General features: G+C 40.0%; 1 protein-coding gene across 1 annotated transcript; it reads left to right on the plus strand.

The window, feature by feature from the left end:
* Nucleotides 1-12693: 12693 nt before the first annotated feature.
* Nucleotides 12694-18370, plus strand: LOC104599408 (wax ester synthase/diacylglycerol acyltransferase 11-like). Its single transcript, XM_088886881.1, has 5 exons — nt 12694-12976; nt 13052-13636; nt 16208-16562; nt 17241-17374; nt 18016-18370. The coding sequence occupies exons 1-5, from the start codon at nt 12782-12784 to the stop codon at nt 18157-18159; spliced, it is 1413 nt and encodes a 470-aa protein (XP_088743007.1). The 5' UTR covers nt 12694-12781; the 3' UTR covers nt 18160-18370.
* Nucleotides 18371-20087: the final 1717 nt, after the last annotated feature.

Raw genomic sequence — 20087 nt, forward strand, 5'->3', positions numbered from 1 at the left:
TCTGCAGAGGATAGCTCTGTTCGTGACCTCTGCTTGACCGTTTGCTTGGGGGTGTGTGACCGAAGTGAAGTTCTATCGGATCCCCATGTCTTGGCACCAGTTCTGGAATTTGATGTCCTTGAACTGTTTACCGTTATCAGAAATCAATACCCGAGTTAGCCCGAAGCGGCACACTATATTCTTCCAAACGAAGTTCTGGACGTTTCGGACTGTGATCGTTACAAGAGGTTCAACTTCTACCAAGTTCTGGACGTTTCGGACTGTGATCGTTACAAGAGGTTCAACTTCTACCCACTTGGTGAAATAATCCACTGCTACCACTAGAAACTTCCTCTGGCCTGTCACTGGTGGAAACAGTCCAAAGTATATCGATGCCCCATTGTGTGAAAGGCCACGGGCTGGTGAGATACTTGAGATCGACAGCAAACTTATGGTGGATATTGGCATGCTTCTGGCACTTGTCACACTTTTTGACGAGCTCAATGGCGTCTTTTTTCATTGTTGGCCAATACTATCCCTGTCGTAGTGCTTTTTAAGTGAGGGCCCTACCCCCCAAGTGTCTGCCGCATAGGCCCTCATGAGTGTCGCGGAGTACGAGCTTGGCTTCGAAAGGTCACAAGCAGCGCAGGTAGGGGAGCGTGTAGGATCTCTAGTACAACCGTTCGTCTATCATGACGTATTTGGCCACCTGATGCTCTACCCTTCTAGCGGCATTGCGATCCACAGGGAGGGTCCCGTGTAGCAGGAAGCTCGCGAGCGGGTCAATCCAGCTCGGCTCTGCTTGAACGACAGGAGCGACCTCCTCTGCCCCCCCCCCCCCCCCGAGAATGCTAGGCCGAGGCATGTCCTATATGTACACGGTCCTCATGATGTTATCACTACTGATGGCTAAACTGGGACAGGGCGTCGGCCTCAGCGTTCTCCGACCTCGGGACTTGCCTGATGAAGTGTGACTGGACGTTGAGCAGGGCCTCTCTTACTTTCGCTAAGTAGGCAACCATAGTTGGTTCGCGAGCTTCGTATTCGCCTGTGACTTGGTTGACCACGAGTTGGGAGTCGCTGCAGATGATGATAATTGGCTTTCACTTCTTTGGCTAGACCTAGCCCAGCTATCAAAGCTTCGTACTCCGCTTCATTGTTGGATGTCGCGAACTCGAAGCGTAGTGTGTACTCCAGTTTTGTGCCACTTGGGCCGTGCAAAACTATTCTGGCTCCGCTGCCCTACTGGTTCGAGGAGCCATCTACGTGAAGGATCCAGAGCTCCTCATCCCAGTTCACTTTTGGCCTAACTCGGAGAGATGCCGTACTGGCTACTACCTCACGGTGCTCAGACTCAACCGGCCTAGGAGCTCCGAGCTCGCCCGAATTGGGGGCCTCGTGCTCAACCAGCCTGGGGACTTCGGAGCTGAAAGTGCACTCCGTAACGAAATCTGCTAAGGCTTGGGCCTTAATAGCAGTTCATGGCTTATACTGGAGGTCGTACTCGTTGAGCTTAACGGCCCACTTCGTCAGTCGTCCAGAGACCTCGGGCTTGAGTAAGACCTGCCTCAGAGGCTTGTCGGTGAGGTCGATAACAGTATGAGCTTGAAAGTACGGACGACGCTTTCAGGCTGCAATGACCAGTGCATAGGCTAGTTTTTCTATCTCCGGATATCTTGTCTCTACTCCCAAAAACACTTTACTAACATAGTAGATAGGTCATTGGACCTGATCTACTTCTTTTATTAGGACTGAGCTGACCACTTCATCGCTTGTCGAGAGGTACAACTCTAAAACATTGCCCTGTTCGGGCCGAGTCAGAACCGGTATGCTAGCGAGGTACTTTTTGAGCTCGTCAAGCTCGAACTGACAGTTATGGGTCCGGTCCATTCAAACCCTTTGCTTTTAATTGCTTTGAAGAAAGGTAGGCAGCGATCTGCTGACTTGGACATGAAGCGGCTCAGAGTGACTATTTGGCCATTCAGCCTCTAGACCTCCTTCATCTTTCGGGGTGGTCTCATATCTAGGATGGCCTTTATTTTGTTTGGGTTGGCTTCAATGCCACACTGGTTTACGATGTATCCCAGGAATTTACCCGAGGTGACACCAAAGACACACTTATCCAGGTTTAGCTTCATATTGAATCTATGCAAGATTTCAAAAACTAAATTCAAGTCTTGTATTAAGTCACATGAGAACTAGGTTTTGATGACCATGTCGTCTACATAACATTTTACCTTTTGGCCAATCAATGGCTCAAACAATTTATTTACAAGTCTTTGAAAGGTCGCCCCGGCATTTTTTTGCCCAAAGGGCATGACCTTGTAACAGTACAGGCCAAGCTTGGTTGTGAAGGCAGTCTTTTCTTCATCTGCCAGGTCCATCCTAATCTGATTGTAGCCTGACTAGGCGTCTAGAAAGCTCAACAACTCATGCCCCGTGGTCACGTCCACCAGATGGTCGATCCTAGGAAGGGGGAAGCAGTCCTTTGGGCAAGCTCGGTTCAGGTCAGTGTAGTTGACGCACATGCGCCACTTACCGTTAGCCTTTTTCACTAGAACGGGGTTGGCCACCCAGCTCGGGTAATGGACTTCCCTGATAAAAATGGCTGCAAGGAGCTTCCCGACCTCCTCATCGACTGCCCTCCATCGCTCTGGGGCTAGGTTGCATTTCTTCTGTCTAACAAGCCTAACTACAGGATCAGTATTAAGCTTATGAGTTATGATGCTAGGGTCTATGTCGGGCATTTCTGCCACAGACCATGCAAAAACTTCTAAATTCTCAAGTAAAAAGTGTACCAGTTTATATCGCAGAGGCTCCTCAATGGAAGCACCAATCTGAAGAGTTCGGGCTGGGTCCTCCGTCGAGGATCGGATGAAGACGGTCTCTTCTATGGGCGCAACTCGCTCCTCGCTCTGCTCCGTAGGTCGCTCCGACTCGAGATCATCGGCCGCCTTGGCTTTCTCTTTAAGGGCGGAAATGTAGCACTTGCGAGACTCTAGCTGGTCACCATGCACTATCCTGATTCCGAAGTCCGTGGGGAATTTCATGGCCAAGTAGTAGGTGGACACGACAACTCGTAAGGCATGGGTAATCGACCGACCTACTATGGCGTTATATGGGGAGGGGATTGCGACCACTAAGAAATCGTGGTTGAGCCTCACTATGCTAGGCCAAGTGTCGACATCCACGGGTACTGTCATCTTCTATGAAGAAGATGGGGTCTCTCAACCTTGGCCGCTTTGGGGGGTTCTGCTCTTCCCTGGTGGCTTCGTGAGCTGATGCGCGAGCTGCAACTGAGGTACAACCCGCCACAATCGAGCCTCCAACTATGACGTGGATGGTCCCCCGAACTAGTCTCTCTTCGGAGGGTTGCTTCTGCGGCTGTTCCGTTTGCTCGCTGGACTTGGGAGCGTCTCTACTCTGCTCCTCTTGCGGACCTGCTTTATTATTATTATTATTACTTTGTACAAAATTTCTCAAATATCTGCGATGGATGAGTTCTTCTATCTCATCGCGGAGGTTTTTACAACTTTATTTTTATTCCTGACATTGGGGTCGGCCTTCAGCCAAAGTGGCCACTTCACGTACGGAGCGTCCTTGATCGCCATGAGGATCTCGGCCCGCTTTGTGTTGAGGGGCGTGTAGTCCCTTTCTGCAGTTGGAGCTCAGAAAGGCTGATTTGACTTTGCCCCCCGAGCTTGGTCCTTCTTCTTCTTACTGTCTCCCTGAGATGGGGACTCTGGTTCCCTCTTCCTTTTCTCAAGGGCCTGCTCGACCTTCTGGTTGATTTCCTCCTCTGTCCCTATGAACCGATCCGCAAGCTTGAGGAACTCGGTCACGGTTTTGGGTTGATTGACAATTACGTGCCATTTGAACTCTTTGTGGGTGATACCTCGCTTGGCTGCAGTGAAGCAAACTGTGGGATCCAGGTCAGGTATCTGCAAACAAGCATCATTGAACCGCTTGATTTAGCTCCGAATGAACTCCCCTTCCTTTTGGACTTTGCCGAGGAGGCTTTCCTGAGTTTGCGGGCACCTCTTGCTGGTGACGAAGTGGGAGGTGAAACTTTGCACGAACTGCACCCAGCTTCTTATCAAACCAGGCGCGAGGTTTCGGTACCAAGTGCGGGTTACTCCTTTGAAGGTGGTAGAAAAGGCCACGCACATGCAGGACTCGCTGGCTCTTGCCAGGTGCATCTGGGACTGGAAGGCGTCCACATGGTCATTCGGATCGAAAGATCCATCATACTTATCCAGTGGTGGGATTTTGAAGTCCCTTGGCATGGGGACAACAAGGAGTTCTGGAGATAGCGGGGAAGAAACTGAGAAGAGAGGGCTAGCTTTCACTTCACCTGAGCATACCTCTTCTTTTCCTTTGAGCTCGGGAGACGCTCGGGTAGCAGTTCAGCGAGCTCGCCAGCTCCTTCGCTGCTGCTTTGCTGGCTCGACATTGGTGCTTGACGCTTTAGTGTCGCCGAGCTCGACGGGCTCAGACTGCTGGTGGTGTCTCTGAACCGAAGGGCCCTGTTTATAGTCCGCGGCCAGGACCTCAAACGGATTCTCCGCGAGCAGAAGCTCGAACTGCGAAGGCTGGGGCAATACGGGCTTAATTGGCTGGGAGGCCCCCGACCTGCCCACAGGCTATGAGGCGGGGGTGGCTGGCCTCTCCTTCTTGCTATGAGAAGAGGCTTGGCTCTTGGTAGGATCCTGGGCCTAGGAGGCCTCTCCCTGGCGAAGTCGTTCACTCCGGCGGGAGGGCTTGGTCTACTTCGTGGCTGGATGCCGATGGGGAAGCGATGGCTGGGCCTGAGGCAAAGAAGGAAACTGCTGTTGATACTGGTATTGGGAAACCTGGTGCAACACTTCTTGTTGATAGAGTTGGAATTGTTGAAATTGTTGCATTTAAGCTTGCATGACTTGCATGCACTGCATTAAGTCCTCCAACTGGTTCGGGTTGGCCGCTGTGGGCACAACCGAGGGTTTACCAAAGGTTGTTCCAACCATGGAAGGGAGTGGAGCGACCGCGGGTGCCACTGTGAGAGGCACATTCAAACTGGGAACTCCGTCCACGGAGAGGGGGACGGTGAACTGCCCGATCCAGACAGTAGGAAGTTGGGGGTGCTCCCCAAAAGCATTCTGGCTGACACCACGTCTTGCATTGCTCGAGGAAGCCATGAATGTTGAGTTTTCCGAAAAGGAAACTATAAAAGCTTAGAGGAAGGCCTCTTGAAGCGTTTCCCACAGACAACACCAAATGATGTGGCATGATCTGGGCACTCCTAGCTGGCTGCTGACTGGCTCCTTGTTGGCAACGAACGGTACCTGAGAAGACGAAGGTGAAGGATTCCCAAGGGATTTTCCCGGCGGGAATACTCCGAAGCTTAAGTTAGAACGCTGGGGAGAAAGAAAAGAGTGTAAGAGGCTAAGAATGTAGGTCGCGCTGGATCACTAAGTTCTCGAGATTAGCTCAAGAGCAAGTAAGATAATTCAAGTTCAGATGATAATCCAAGAGCCCTCTCCCCTTCGACTAAAGGGCTTTTATAGGGGTGTTCTTTTCAAATCGGGCGTAACCGCCATTGGGCTTTTGTCGCAACCGTTACCTGCCAGGGTTGTGCAGGTGACCGTTGTAGGGTACTACCCTCTTGGGTGAGTGGCACGTCCCGAAGGGACAGGCATGCCACCATCTGTCGAGAGACGTGGGTGTAGACTATCGAAAAGGCAGGGACTACACCATCAGTCGAGAGACGTGGCACAGTCTAATAGGTACGGTCTTGTCAGATAAAGCTTCCTGAGAGCATCGCGTTACTTAGTCGTGAGCTACCTTGTCGCGTAGCGAGCTATCTTTGCCGCGAGCTACTTTGTAGCGAGCTCCTAGGGGTACTTCAAGGTGGCCCTTATCAGGATTGTCTTTGGGGCAGTTATTCTGCCTAAGTGTTGAAGCGAGCTGGTTACCCTAGCTTGCGAGCTGGGATAGTCTTGGAGTATTCCTTTTCGGTAGCTCCGGGGAGCTTGAGCTCGCGTTGTAGTGAGCTCCCCCTTCAGCGAGCTATGATGTAGCAAGCTGTCCTACAGGCTTGTTACTTAGCCGCAGTCAGGCTGCGGTGTTGAGCTATTGCTCGTGCTGAGTTAGGTCCACGTATCATTGTCTCAAGGGTTGGGTCAAATCATCCTCCATCATTTACCAAAATATAGTGTGACAAGCAATGGCATGTTTTTTTTTCTCCTTCCTTTTTTAAGTTGAAACGGACCACTATGGACCAGATTAGAGAAGGGTTATGGACATGTTAGAACCAAGTGGTCAGACTGGTTTGACCGGTCTGAACCGGTTCAACTGGCATGTATCTTCTGTCCCTAGTACTAATAAAATCCAGGCCTCTAGGGAGTTCTTAATTTCCAAATCCTGAGAAAATTTCAGTGAAGGGGGATATAACTTTTAGAAGGGCGAAAATCTTTAATGAAAAATTTACCTTTTTTTTCCCAATGATCCGTAGCCCTCTTTCTTTTCTCTGTCCTATTTTCTTGCCAACCAAACATAGACATAGACTAATGGGTGGATAGTAAATATGGGTGATTAATGTGCCCCAGACTATTTCACCCAAATAAGTTACTCAATTAAGGCATTTAACGTTGTATATAGTTTTCTATCTATTTATTCTCTAAGCCAAGAAAAAAAACCACATGTACAAGAAATGTTTATTGAGGTAGTAAATAAAGTATATACTGGATCTCCTGCCAATAAAACACGTTTCAACCACCTCAATATGATCTGACACCGCACATCTCGCTGTGGTGTCAGATTATATTGGTATGGTGTTGGAACTTATTTTGTTGGCTGGTGATCCGAACTTGTATACTATATGTTTTTATACCCTTGGATTTGGAGAGGATATGTTTGCAAAAGTATTTAGAGATGCCTTTGTTCATTTTACCCTTTAATTGGTCTAATTGGTTTGTTTCTTTTATTGGACTGATGCAATATGATTTGCCCTACTTTTCTCTATTTTTCATTGATGGGTTTTGGACAAACATAAGGAAGGGTTAATGGGCTCGGTTGGGCCCATTAGACCCATAATGGGTTAGTAAATAGTAAGTCGGGGATTTATTGTATGGCCAAAATTAGGTGTACACATAGCTAGGTTGCCATAGGTTGCCCCATTTACAAAATCTGAATCTCATTTTGCTCCACTTTCTTTTAGTACAAATGACAACCATTAGGGTGGGTTGCAAGGCAAAATGGCACCTCACTTTTAGGCAAAGTCCCAAAAGAAACTAATAATGCAGTAGATGAGGTGGCAAATTTTGGAATGTATTCGGAGATTAATGAGGTGGTGTGTTGGATGGGTGCATTGCACCACCACAATGTATATGTCATGTTCCTTTCATCCTGCAGATACAATGACTTATGGTTTTTTGGTAACACATACCGTACTCTTTTGCTTTATTTGACCCATGACATTGCTCCCATAAAACCATATTATATCTAAAAAAAAAAAAAAAAATCTGTTATCCCGGTTGGCTTAGTCTTGGGCTAAAACTGTGAATCATGACGACAGTCAACATCGAAGGCTTTGATCTCATAGTTTTAGCTAAAGGCTATTCCAGTGAATAGCTGATTTCTTCTCCTGTAAAATAAGGCTTATTAAACAGGGGAGACTGATTTCCTTTAGCTGTTGATTTTTTTTCCTCCTAGAATTGGGATCTCCTCTTCACACCGACTTTACTGTCACATTCTACCTGTATTGGGAACATTTCCCATAAATAATAATATACAAGTACGAAAATGTTCCTAGTATATAATTGAGACATGCTGTGAGGTCGGTCCGAAGAATGCTCAGTGAGGAACAGATCCACGCTTATCCACCTACTCTGGTATAGGTGGAATTCAATCAGTTTCTGCTACAACCCTAGTATATCTGAGTCCAGATCGAGACCGGATCTACTCCTTACACCAGACATCTCACATGCACATCCTATCATGCATTGGGAATATCTCCCATATTTATTTATTATTATTCACGGGAGATGTTCCCAATGCACGATGGATGTGCATGTAAGGCGCCCATTTGTGAGGAACAAATCCTATCACGTCCAGATCTCCCAACAAAAGCCATCCCAACAAAGTTTCAACATGATCTTTATCCATACCTCTCGTGCATGATTGGGCCCAGTCTTATGATGATATGTGCAGTCATGTATGTATGTATGGACATTGATCATGTTGGAACTGTGTTGGCACAGTTTTTGTTGGGAAGAGATCCTATAGCCAACCAAGTAAGTTGGCACATGGCACATTCTAATTTTTTATTACTTTGTACTTTAACTGGGGATATGTTTTCTGATTTCTTATCAAACGAGCATAAAGACAAAGGGAATCACTGCTAACCAGTATAAAAGACAAAATGGAATTGCTTTTATCTTGTAAAGCATGGACCTTTTTTTTTTGGTAATGGTTAACTTGTCTTTGAATCCCCTTCAATCCATACCTTCTTAATTCATTATTACTCTCTGAAATATGAGTAGTGAATAATTCAATCTAGCTGATAGTCCATTCAATGACAATCAAATGGTCAAAAGACTATTGGTGCCATTTGATTTTACATCTGTCACTAGCGGAGGGCTCTGCATTGTAGGGGCAAAACATGATGGTAAGTGGCTTATTAAAGGTAATTCTATCTCTTATTTTTGCTAGTAATAGTAATTTGTTAGATTATTAAATTATTAATTTAATTAAATAATTTAGTAAAATAAGTAAATAAATAAATAAAATTTATGTATTATCAATATAAGATTAGTAAAGGTTATCTTAAATTATTTAATTAATTAAATTAACATTGTTAGTGGGTCGGGCAGAAATTATAGGGCTACTGAGCCCATGAACAGACTTAGCCCATTTCATGGCCCAGCCTGACCTAAGACTTGGCCCATGGACCAGCCCGGCCCGTGGCACGACACGGGCCCATGCGGACTCAGGCTAAAATAAAATTTTAAAATCTTCTTAAATTTTTTAATTGGCCTGTCGACCAACTCGACCTATGGCATGGCACGAGCCCATGCGGGCTTGGGCCGTATGTTATATACAATAATTATATAATATATTAATATATAATTTTATTTTATTTATTCACTTTATTATTGCATATATAAACAATTGTACACATCAAAATTCATATAATATAAAAGTTTAAGATCTTTTTTTTTTATTTTTAATTTATAAAAACATGGCTTAGCCCAACTCATGGCTCGACAATAATTATATAATATATTAATATTTATATATATAATTTTATTTTCAATTGTATACATCAAAATTCATATAAAATAAAATTTTAAGATTTTTAAATTTTTTTTGTCTATTTATTTTAATTTATGTTAAACTTTTCATTCTTTTTATCAAATTTTTTAAAAAACATGGCTTAGCCCAGTTCGTGGCTCGGCCTGGCCTAAGACTTGGCCCATGTCATGGCATGAGTCCATGCGGGCTCGAGTCATATATTATATAAAATAATTATATAATATATTCATTTTTTCATTTTTATTATTTTATTTTATTTTATTATTGCATATATAAACAATTGAATACATCAAAATTCATATAAAATAAAAAAAATTAAGATTTTTTATTTAATTTATGTTAACTTTTTCATTATTTTTTTCAAAATTTTTAAAAAACATGGATTAGCCTACTTTGTAGACCGACTTAGCCTAAGACTTGACCCGTAGACCAGTCTGACTTGCGGCACAACATAGGCCTACGGGGCTCGGGCCAAGGGCTATGCCGAGCCAACCCCATAAAGTATCCTAGGGGAGGGAAGCATTGCCCGCACGGCATGACCCAACATAACTCAATTGTAAATAAAATGAGAGATAAAGACAATTTATATCAAATATGAAAAAAGGTAGAAGTTTAGTGGTCTCATTGTAAATAGTTAGCAATGGCACCATTATAAATAATTATATGTTTAGTATCAAATATGAAAAAGGAAAAATGACAAGTTATTGATTTTTTTTGTTTTATTCAATGGCATCATTGTAATTAATTAAATTTGTAATGGTAATAATTAAAAGCATGAAAAGGGAAGATTATAAGATTTCATTTAGGTTATATAAAATAATATTCCATTTGGCAAATGTACAACAATTGGTCATACAACCTTTTGCTTTTAGCTTTTAGTACTAGCTAAGGGGCTTCTCCGTTGCAGGGGCAATAAAAATTTATAGATAATAATATATTTAATTTAATAAAATAAAATAATAAATAAATAAATAATCACAGCCATCGGGCAATCAAGTGAAAGGGGGAGAGATGACTTTTGTCATTGTATTTTTGTTTTATATAGTGGAATAGTTTTAAATAGTTAAATATAGTTACTTTAATTTATTAAATAAATAAATTTATAAAATAGGCAATCAAGTGAGAGAATAAATATATAAAAATATATAAACGATTCTATGTCTTACTTTTCTAGCAATTATAATTTGCTAGATTATTAAATTATAAACTAATTAAATAATTTAGCAAAATAAGTAAAAAAATAAATAAAAATTTATGTATTATCAACGCAAGATCGGTAAAGGCTATCTCAAATTATTTAATTAATTAATATAGCACCGTTAATGGATCGGGCTAAACTACTAGGCTACCGAGCCCAGGAACAAGCTTAGCCCGGTTCATGGCCTAGCCTGGCCTATGGACCAGCTTGGCCCATGGCACAAGACGGCATGTGCAGGTTCGAGCTAAAATGAGACTTTAAGATCTTTAGTTTTTTTCTATTTTTTAATTTATGTTAAAATTTTCATTATTTTTTTCAAAATTTTAAAAAAGCATGTCTTAGCCCGGTTCATTGCCCGACTTGGCGTAAGACTTGGCCCGTGGCATGAGACAAGCTTGTGCAGGCTCGAGACATATATTATATACAATAATTATATAATATATTAATATATATAATTTTAGTTTCAATTTTATTATATTATTTCATTTTATTATTGCATATATAAACAATTGTACACATCAAAATTCATATAAAATAAAATTTTAAGATCTTTATTAATTTTTTGTCTATTTTTGTTAATTTATGTTAAATTTTTAATTTTTTTCAAAATTTTAAAAAACATGGCTTAGCTCGGTTCATGGCCCAACCTGGCCTAAGACTTGGCCTACGGCATGGCATGGGCCCACGTAGGCTTGGGACTTATATTATATACAATAATTATATAATTTATAATTTTATTTTCAATTTTATTTTATTATTGTATATATAAACAATTGTATACATCAAAATTCTTATAAAATAAAATTTTAATATCTTTTTTTATTTTTTATCTATATTTTTTTTAATTTTTGTTGACTTCTTTGTTATTTTTTTCAAAATTTTAAAAAAATATGGATTAGCTTATTTTGTGGCCCAACTTGGCTTGTGGACCAGCCCTATCCATGGCACGACAAAGGCCTGTGCAGGCTCGGGTTGACCCCCTAAAGTAGGGGGAAGGAAGCAGCACCCGATTGTAAATAAAATGAGAGATAAAGACTATTTTGAACAAATATAAAAAAGGTAAAAATTTAGCGGCATCATTGTGAATAGTTAATAGTGGCACAATTGTAAACAATTACATGTTTAGTACAAGCGGAAAGACAAATTATGTATGCTTTTTGTTTTATTCAATGACATCATTGTAATCAATTAAATTTGTAAGGGTAATAGTTAAATGCATGAAAATAGAAAGATTCTAAGATTTCATTTAGTTTATATAAAAAAAAAGATTCCATTTAAGTCTTTTGCTTTAGGTTATAAATTGTTGGGGTAGAGATGTATAGGTAGAGATGAGGTTCATTAGTAACAAGATGCCTTACATTACCTCCATGCATGCATTCCCTAGCCCATAGGGTTGATTTGTTGCTGTTATTGTTAGTTGTTATTCACTACACTTAGGGATATCAGTGGACTGGTTTTGGGTTGGCTCCACCCGAATCAAAATCAATTTGAATAGATTCGACAGACCAATAAGACATACTGCATTGATTCACTTCAGACTTAACGGTCCGCAGTATTTATTGGATAGGACTGTAACAAATCGGGTCCAATTGACAACCCTAATAGTGATTTGGTCAAGAGACAAGATGCGTGTGAATCGCAAACACTTTGTTGAATCGCCAGAAAGGATCCAACTGTTTCAGCTCTGCAGTTTCTCTTCATCCAACTTTTCTTCCCAATTTTCTTGGGGGAGAAAGGTCAGAACTTTCTCAGTTCTCACCTATACATTATTGTGCCCCTGTGAGAGAGAGAGAGAAAGACTAATCATACAGTACATGAAGTGGGCATGTTTTGGAGAGATCAGTAGAGGCATGCATGGTAGATACTAAGGGGAGTACCGCCTTCATGGCTTCTTCCTTTCCTCGACCACAACAAAGGGAGAAAATTAGTGGTCCCAAGGCTGTTGGTAATTGAGGGTTAATTAATCTTTCTGTCCAGTCACTTCAGCGGTTACCAAACGGCCACTGAGGACATATACCAACTTATGACTTTCATTTGTTTTGTTGTGAGACAGATAGGTTGAATCATTAATTTACAGAGATGACTGTCAATCGACATGTCAGTGAATGGTTGATGATCTCCATGTGGACCGGTAGGTACAGGATAACATGAGTGAGAGAGAGAGAGAGGTAACTAATTGGACTACCTAGCTATTATCATCTCTGTTCTATTCTATATATGCACACAACGAGTGAAAGAAGACCGACCGAGAAGACGAGTAAAGCAAAAACACAAAACCCAGCAGCAGCCACCGCAACAGCTATAGCATCAATGGAGTTCAACAAAACACCAACTGTTGAAGAACCTGAGCCCGTAAGCCCCCATGCCCAGTACCTAAATAGTTCAGTTCTCTCTATATGCGTTCTTGCTGTTTTGGAATCCGAGGTTCCCATCGATGACTCCCAGACCACTGTTTTACTTGAGAAGATGCTCCTCCCCATCAACCCGCGCTTCTCCTCCATCATGGTATTCTCTCTCTCTCTCTCTCTCTCTCTCTCCTGGTTGTTTACTTGTTTAGCTTGTAACTGTTTGTGGGAACAGGTATTAGACGATCATGGAGTAGGACATTGGAAGAAGGTTGAAGTTAAGCTTGAAGACCACGTCCGGGTCGCTGTTTTCCCAGACGGATTACCGGCGACTACCTACGATGAGTGCTTTCAGGAGTACATGTCAAAGATATCCATGGAAATGCTTCCACAGAGCAGACCACTGTGGGAGATCCACTTGTTTAAATATCCCACCAGCAATGCAGCTGGGACTGTGGTGTTGAAGTTTCACCATGCATTAGGTGATGGCTTCTCACTCATGGGTGCATTGTTTTCTTGCACCCGAAGGGCCGATGATCCTTCACTTCCCTTAACTTTTCCCTCATCTCGGCCAAAACCTATACCAAATAACCACGGCGCCGGCGGCCTCAGCATTTTGAAGAAAGCTCATGGATTTGTCTCCCTGCTCTTTAATTCCGCTTCGGATTTTGCTTGGAGCCTTTTAAAAAGCAGCTTTTTAGAAGACGAACAGAACCCAATCCGGTCCGGAACTGCGGGGGTTGAATTCCGGCCTAAAACCGTCTCTACTGTCAACTTATCTCTCGATCGGATTGGACAAATCAAGGAAAAGATTGGAGGGGTAAGTCTGGATAAACCTGTTATTTTCCTTTTTTATTTTGGAAAATTTCCCATTAGTACGGGCTTACTGATATTTTGATCGTACTGAATCTAGTACCTGCTATTAATCAGTTCATTAACCAATCATTATGTGGTTTTTAAAAAGACATAAATACCCTTTGAATGTTGTCTAATTCTCTTTATCAACCATCCAAACATTAATAAAAAGTGAACAATCCTAAATCATTGTCTGTTGGGTTCACGTCTCAGGGGACAATCTAAAGACCCCAATTTTTTTTTGAATAGAAGAGGCAAGAATTTGGAATTATTCACTTTTTATCAATATTTGGATAGTTGATAAAGAGATTTAGATGATATTCAAAGGGTATTTGTGTCTTTTTAAATATCACTTACTAATTAGTTAATGGATTAGAACAAATACTAAACTGAAAATTGGGATACTAAATTATTGTATTTTAAAATTCTATTACCAAAATTTCACTAGACCCAAAGTAAAAATACTAATCGAAAATTTTCCCTTTTATTAAAAAAATCATTGCATCTAATAGCAAATTTCAGAAAGTAGAAGTAAAATTGGTTGACAGAATTAGTAGGATACGTCGATTCCAACAGCATGCATGCATTAACTAGGTTCAGTTTATTTGCATGAATGCAAGCGAGTGTAAATAAGTTAAGTGTAAATTCTGATTATTTACTTTCGCTTTATATTTTAAATTATATCATTTCTTTTTGACAATTAAGTAAAGTGGTCCCCGCTTTAAATGATGCTGTAAAAACATATGATACGGGAAATAGCTTGACCAATCAATTATGTGGGAATTGCTTGTGGGTAGCAGATCGGAGGGGTAAGACATGTGACTTGCAATTTTTTTATCAGTACTTTTTTGGATGCAAAATTTAGATTGACAATATTGTCGATTAGTGCGATAGAATCTGGCGTAAAATTTTTTATCTGATTCATATTTGCACTGCAAATAAAGACAGACTTAGAAACAACAGGTGGGTGAAATTTGGCTCACCCTATCATTCCTAATTGGGTAATTTTATTTTAGTGCAGGCCTGGTTAGGTCGAGTTGAAGCCAACTCTAACCCAACCTGAGTTGTTGAATTGATCGAGTTAATCTTGTGCTTCGTTTTGGTTTTTTAAAAATATTTTCACTTACTAGATTTTAGATTAATGTTGTAAAAATCAACCCAGAGGCTTAATCATTGTTTACTCTAGATTAGATCTAGATTATTGGTTTGACTGTTCGGGTTGAACGGGTCAGACCATGCCACATTATTATGTCATATATAGGTATATATAGGTTTATACATACATACTATGGTAAAACATGTATAATATCAATAAAATAATATATAATTAATTTCTACATATAATATATGTATATTTATGTATTTATTATGTTTAAGTTATATTTTTTATTTGTAAAAAATGTTAAAAATTGGGATTTGAGGCCAAAAGGGTTTCTTTTTTGGTGAAAATAATGGCCAAGGTGACTTCAGCCCCTTGGGATATAGATCTTGAAAAGTTATTCAAAATAAAAAAAAAAAGAAAGAAAGAAATGATCACTCCAGTTAGACATCTGGGTGCAAAGTTATGGACTCTGGAAATTTGTATGTATATTGATTGTGCAACTGTGACCTGGTGACCAGGTCAAATGAGTCATCGGTTCAACCACGTAGGTCAATGGTTTTGACCAAAAGACAGGTTTTAAAAAACCAAACCTAAATATTCTCATTCATTAATGACCTGCAGTTCTGATATGTGTGCATGTAAAGCTGCAAATTGGGTCGGGTTGGCCCGAACCCACCTATAACCCAACCTGAAAAAAATTGGGTTGGGTTGGGTTGGGTAGGATTGATGCTCATGTTAGGGTTAGGGTTGAAATTCATACACCCAACTTTACTTCGGGTTGGGTTAGGGTTGACCCTTAGACAATCCAAATCTGACTCAGTTCATGCCATATATAAATATATGTTATATGTAATATATAACATACATTGATTTGTTTAGATGCATGATATTTGTATAGCCCCAAGGATTAAGGTATCGATACGATACTATCGATACGGGGCGTATCATATCCGTACCCATGATCATATATAGCCCCAAAGAGTGAAATCCATGGCAAGAATTTTGTAACCAAATGCTTTAATGTTATTCATTTTTGTTCATTCTTACTCAGAATAAATAAGAATTAAAAAGATGAGGCCTAGAGCAGTGAAACCAACATGGCCAAATTGGTTGGTTTATATAGATATAAATAGGTGGATTGGATGGGTTAGATGGGATGGATAAAAGAGATTTTTTTTTTGCTCCATGGGGCCATAACCCTGAGAGGCATCCTCCAAACTCCAAACCCTCCAACCCTGGTGCAGGTGGGATTAGTTTTCAAGTCTTTCCACTACAATCAGCAGTAAATTTTTACCAACTGGCTAAATGACACCTTATTAAAGAACGAAAAATCTATGTTACCAGAAAGATGATGTAATTGGTCTTAACATTTAAGAGATGATCTAATTGGTCTTATTATCATTAATTCATTTTATTCTTCTTCTTCTTTGACAGACAATTAATGACGTGCTCTGTGGGGTAATATTCTACGGTGTTCGGCTATATATGTACAATTCAAACAGAAGTTCCAGCCACATAAGTTCGACCGCTCTGGTGCTGCTCAACACTAGGATAATCAATAACATTCAGTCAATCCAGGAGATGATGAAACCAGATACCAAGGCACCCTGGGGGAATTACTTTGCCTTCTTGCATGTCTCTATTCCCATACTTGATGCCGATACTACAACCCCTCTTGACTTCGTGCTCAAAGCAAGGCAAATAGTCAAGAGAAAGAGAAGTTCATTGGCTGTGTATCTCAATGCCAAGCTTCTAGAGACCACCAGAAAATTCAGAGGCCCTGAGGCAAGTATACTGCATTTCTCTAATTGTACTGCTAATTTGTCTTTTGCATATCTTTCACCTAGGAGTGCCAATTAGACCGGATTTGGTTTAATACAATAAATATTTGGGAGAATGACGGTTCAACACAGGATCAGAATTTGTAGGCTTAAAGTATACTTGGGGTAAGTGTGAGCTTGGAATTGATATTAATTCACGGGTGGGTATGGGTGCATACAGTGTGAGTTTTTGACATTTTGAATGTTTATAGTTCTGCAGTGAAAATCAGAAATCTACATTGGGCCTATCCGTACTTCTCTATAAATATTTTGAACCATTTTGGACAAATCCAATTCAATGTCTGGACTGTCTAATCTGTTCAAACTGGTTTTAATTTATATATTTTCCAATTCAATGTATTCTTTTATACTATCTATGGACTGGGTATTGGTTCAATTTAACCCAATTCCATATAAATTTATTATGGATAGACCGGGTCCAATCAAATCCAGTATACTTTGGACTATTAAGACTGGACTGATCCAATTAATTCAATGTCTTATTGGTCCATCCAATCTGTCCAAATTGATTTTGATTTAGACAGGATCCAACCCAAAACTGATCCATGACACCCCTTATTTGCACTGAAAGGGGGAATCACATTGTATCAATAAACTAAACAGTTTCTTTCTAATCTTGCAGAGAGCAGCACAAATAATCCATAGCACACTAAAGAACACGAGCCTGGCCATCACAAATATGGTTGGACCAAAGGAAAAAGTGACTCTAGCAGGTCATCCAGTCAGCGGCTTGTACTTTACAGTGTCCGGGGTACCTCAGGTAATTAATCCATCGGCAAACAATTGCTTTGCTCAGTTTGGAAGGAGTGCGAATCCTTGTATTTTGTATTATTTTATATATATTTGTACTGTATATATTTGTATTTGTACTTCTTCTAAACTGAGTCTTATGAGAAAATTGTTAGGTTAGGGTTTTCTATTGAGAATACATATGCCTTATTAGAGTTGCCAATGGATTCGTCTATCCGATAGAATAAAATTGATCAAACCGATTTCATTGGTTCTAGTTCTGTGATTTGTGATACAGATAAATAATTGGGTTGGATCATTTTTTTTCTGTTTCGAATTCATTAAAACCACTTGTTTTATCAACATATAACAGTTTGCTATTTACTGTTATTTTTATTAAGTTATATTATAAAACTTCAAACTTTTGAAGGTTTTAATTTGTTATTATCATTGGTAATTATAGATATCAAACATATATACTTGGGTCTAATTGGGTCAGACTCGATGATCCTGATTGTGGATTTTTTTATAGAATCGATTATTGGGACTGATCCATCATGTCCTAAACCAGACCTGACCCATTTGACAGTTCTATTACATTATATGCAATGTAATATTTAACTATAAAAAGAATCGATAAAACAGAAAAAAGCTTGATGGATTGTTTTGCAGAGTCTTACAATAACGGCGGTGAGTTACATGGGAACTTTGAGGTTAGGAGTGGAGGCAGAAAAAGACTTCATTGATAACCAACAATTTAAATCATGCATAGAGGAGGCCTTTCGGAAGATCTTTGAAGCTGCTCTTTCCGCTTGAAACTTGGATTTAGATGGATTCAATTCTTCCTTTCAATCATAACATTTGAGAGATTTAATAAATTAAGTATTCACCGTATATGATAGTATTCGGATTTAAATTTTATGATGTTCATAAAATTCAAGTCAAATATTCACTTTATATAATATATATGGTATAGATTTGTGAACTTCTAAACTGTCAATGGCAATATTTATTTGTTTTGTTATTAGTATGTTGGAAATAGCTTCCTGAGGTATAAAAGTTATAGTTTGGCAATGGGGTGGGTTGCCCTTTCCAAGGATCAAAATTTTGATATGAGACATATCGTATAGTATCTTTTAAATTTCAAAATACCTATACCTCTCTTTTTTTAATAGAAAATATATAAAAACTAATTTTTCAAAAAAAACTAAAAAAAATATAAAACCACAAGATTTTTAGTATCGATTCTTTGAATCTTGGGCCTTCCAACTTCAACCCATTAAGCATCTATTCAAATAGAATAGAATGTAATCGGTGCGGCCCAATTAAACCTGTCCAACCCATTATACGGCTTTTGGCCCATTTAAAGTTTTTTATACGAGTTAATATTTATACCGTTGTGATTGAGCCACATTTGAGCTGGGTGGGTTTGGGGTTGATTAGGCAACCTAATTCCACCTGAACGAGATTTATGCATTTATTTACTTATTTATGTTCAATTGAAAAGTGAAGAGAAAATGATCTCAAAAGGGTATTTTTGTTAAAATATTAGTATATATAATATGATGTTTATGCATGAGTGTGATAATAAGTATGCATTTATGGATGGATATATGTATTTGTAAATTCGGTATGTGTTAATCCAACTTGACCAACTCAAATCCGGTTGGGTTAAGATTGAGTACTTTGGGTTGGTACAGCGGGGAAAAGTGACATGTGGGGGAAGACAGTTTTGAACAATACATTAAGAAAATCAATAAAAATTTGTGATTTATAAAGAGAATAAATCAACTTTTAGTGTTGTGTAGCCGAAACTGCCATAGTAATTAACATGACCTTATAAAGCAAAAAAAACTCTGATTAATTAGGTGTTGGGGTTTGGATGCGCGACCAGATAAGGTTAAAAATATCGATACATCTAATATACCGGTAGGAGTGTATCGGACGAATCGATATCCTTTTTTTTTTCGAAACTGGTTCAGGGGGGTCGGTTTAGATCTCCTCTACCCCTTGAACCGATCAGACCCCCAATACATCCACTATAGGAGCATACCGGAGGGGTTCCAAACTGATACGTATCGGCGATACTTTGAACCTTGCGATCAGATATGTGGAACATTCTTGTGGGTCAATGCATACCGACCCAAACACTTAGGAGATAGATCAGGCCGATTTCTATAGGAGCAACTGAGGAAGTTCTTAGGGAGAGGTGATTGGTGGAGAGAGCTATTGGCCCCACTTTCAATGCACATCTTTCTTTCTTAGGGTTTTATAGTTCAGTCCACGAAATCTTAGTCCCATCGGCAGGTGGGATGAGTCATAATCGTTGATTAATGTCAAATTCAAGGATAGGATGCGATTTATAAGAGGCTACTAATAACTTAGGAGAGGGTTATAATTTCAGATTTCTGAAATGGACTGTCTATTTATCCCTTCTTCTTCCTTTTAGGCCTATTGTGGGCCCTTGGACTAGCATCTTAGCACATTCAGACAATATGATCTCTATTCACATTTCCAGATGTTGTTTGTAGAATAACCCTCTCGTGGCACAACTACGACATCCCCAACTCACAAGCCTTGAGAAGTAATTAGCCTTCTCCTGCTCTTTGCTTCTTTGTCCATTGGAGCAGGTTTGGTCTAAATTGATCTGGTCCAATATGAATTAATTACAAATGGATCAGATTTAATCTAATCCTATTGGATGAATACTTAAGAGCATTTTGGATATTCCAATTTAATGTTTA

This window comes from Nelumbo nucifera, chromosome 1 (assembly GCF_055504915.1).
Source record: "Nelumbo nucifera cultivar China Antique chromosome 1, China Antique-T2T, whole genome shotgun sequence".
Classification (NCBI taxonomy): domain Eukaryota; kingdom Viridiplantae; phylum Streptophyta; class Magnoliopsida; order Proteales; family Nelumbonaceae; genus Nelumbo; species Nelumbo nucifera.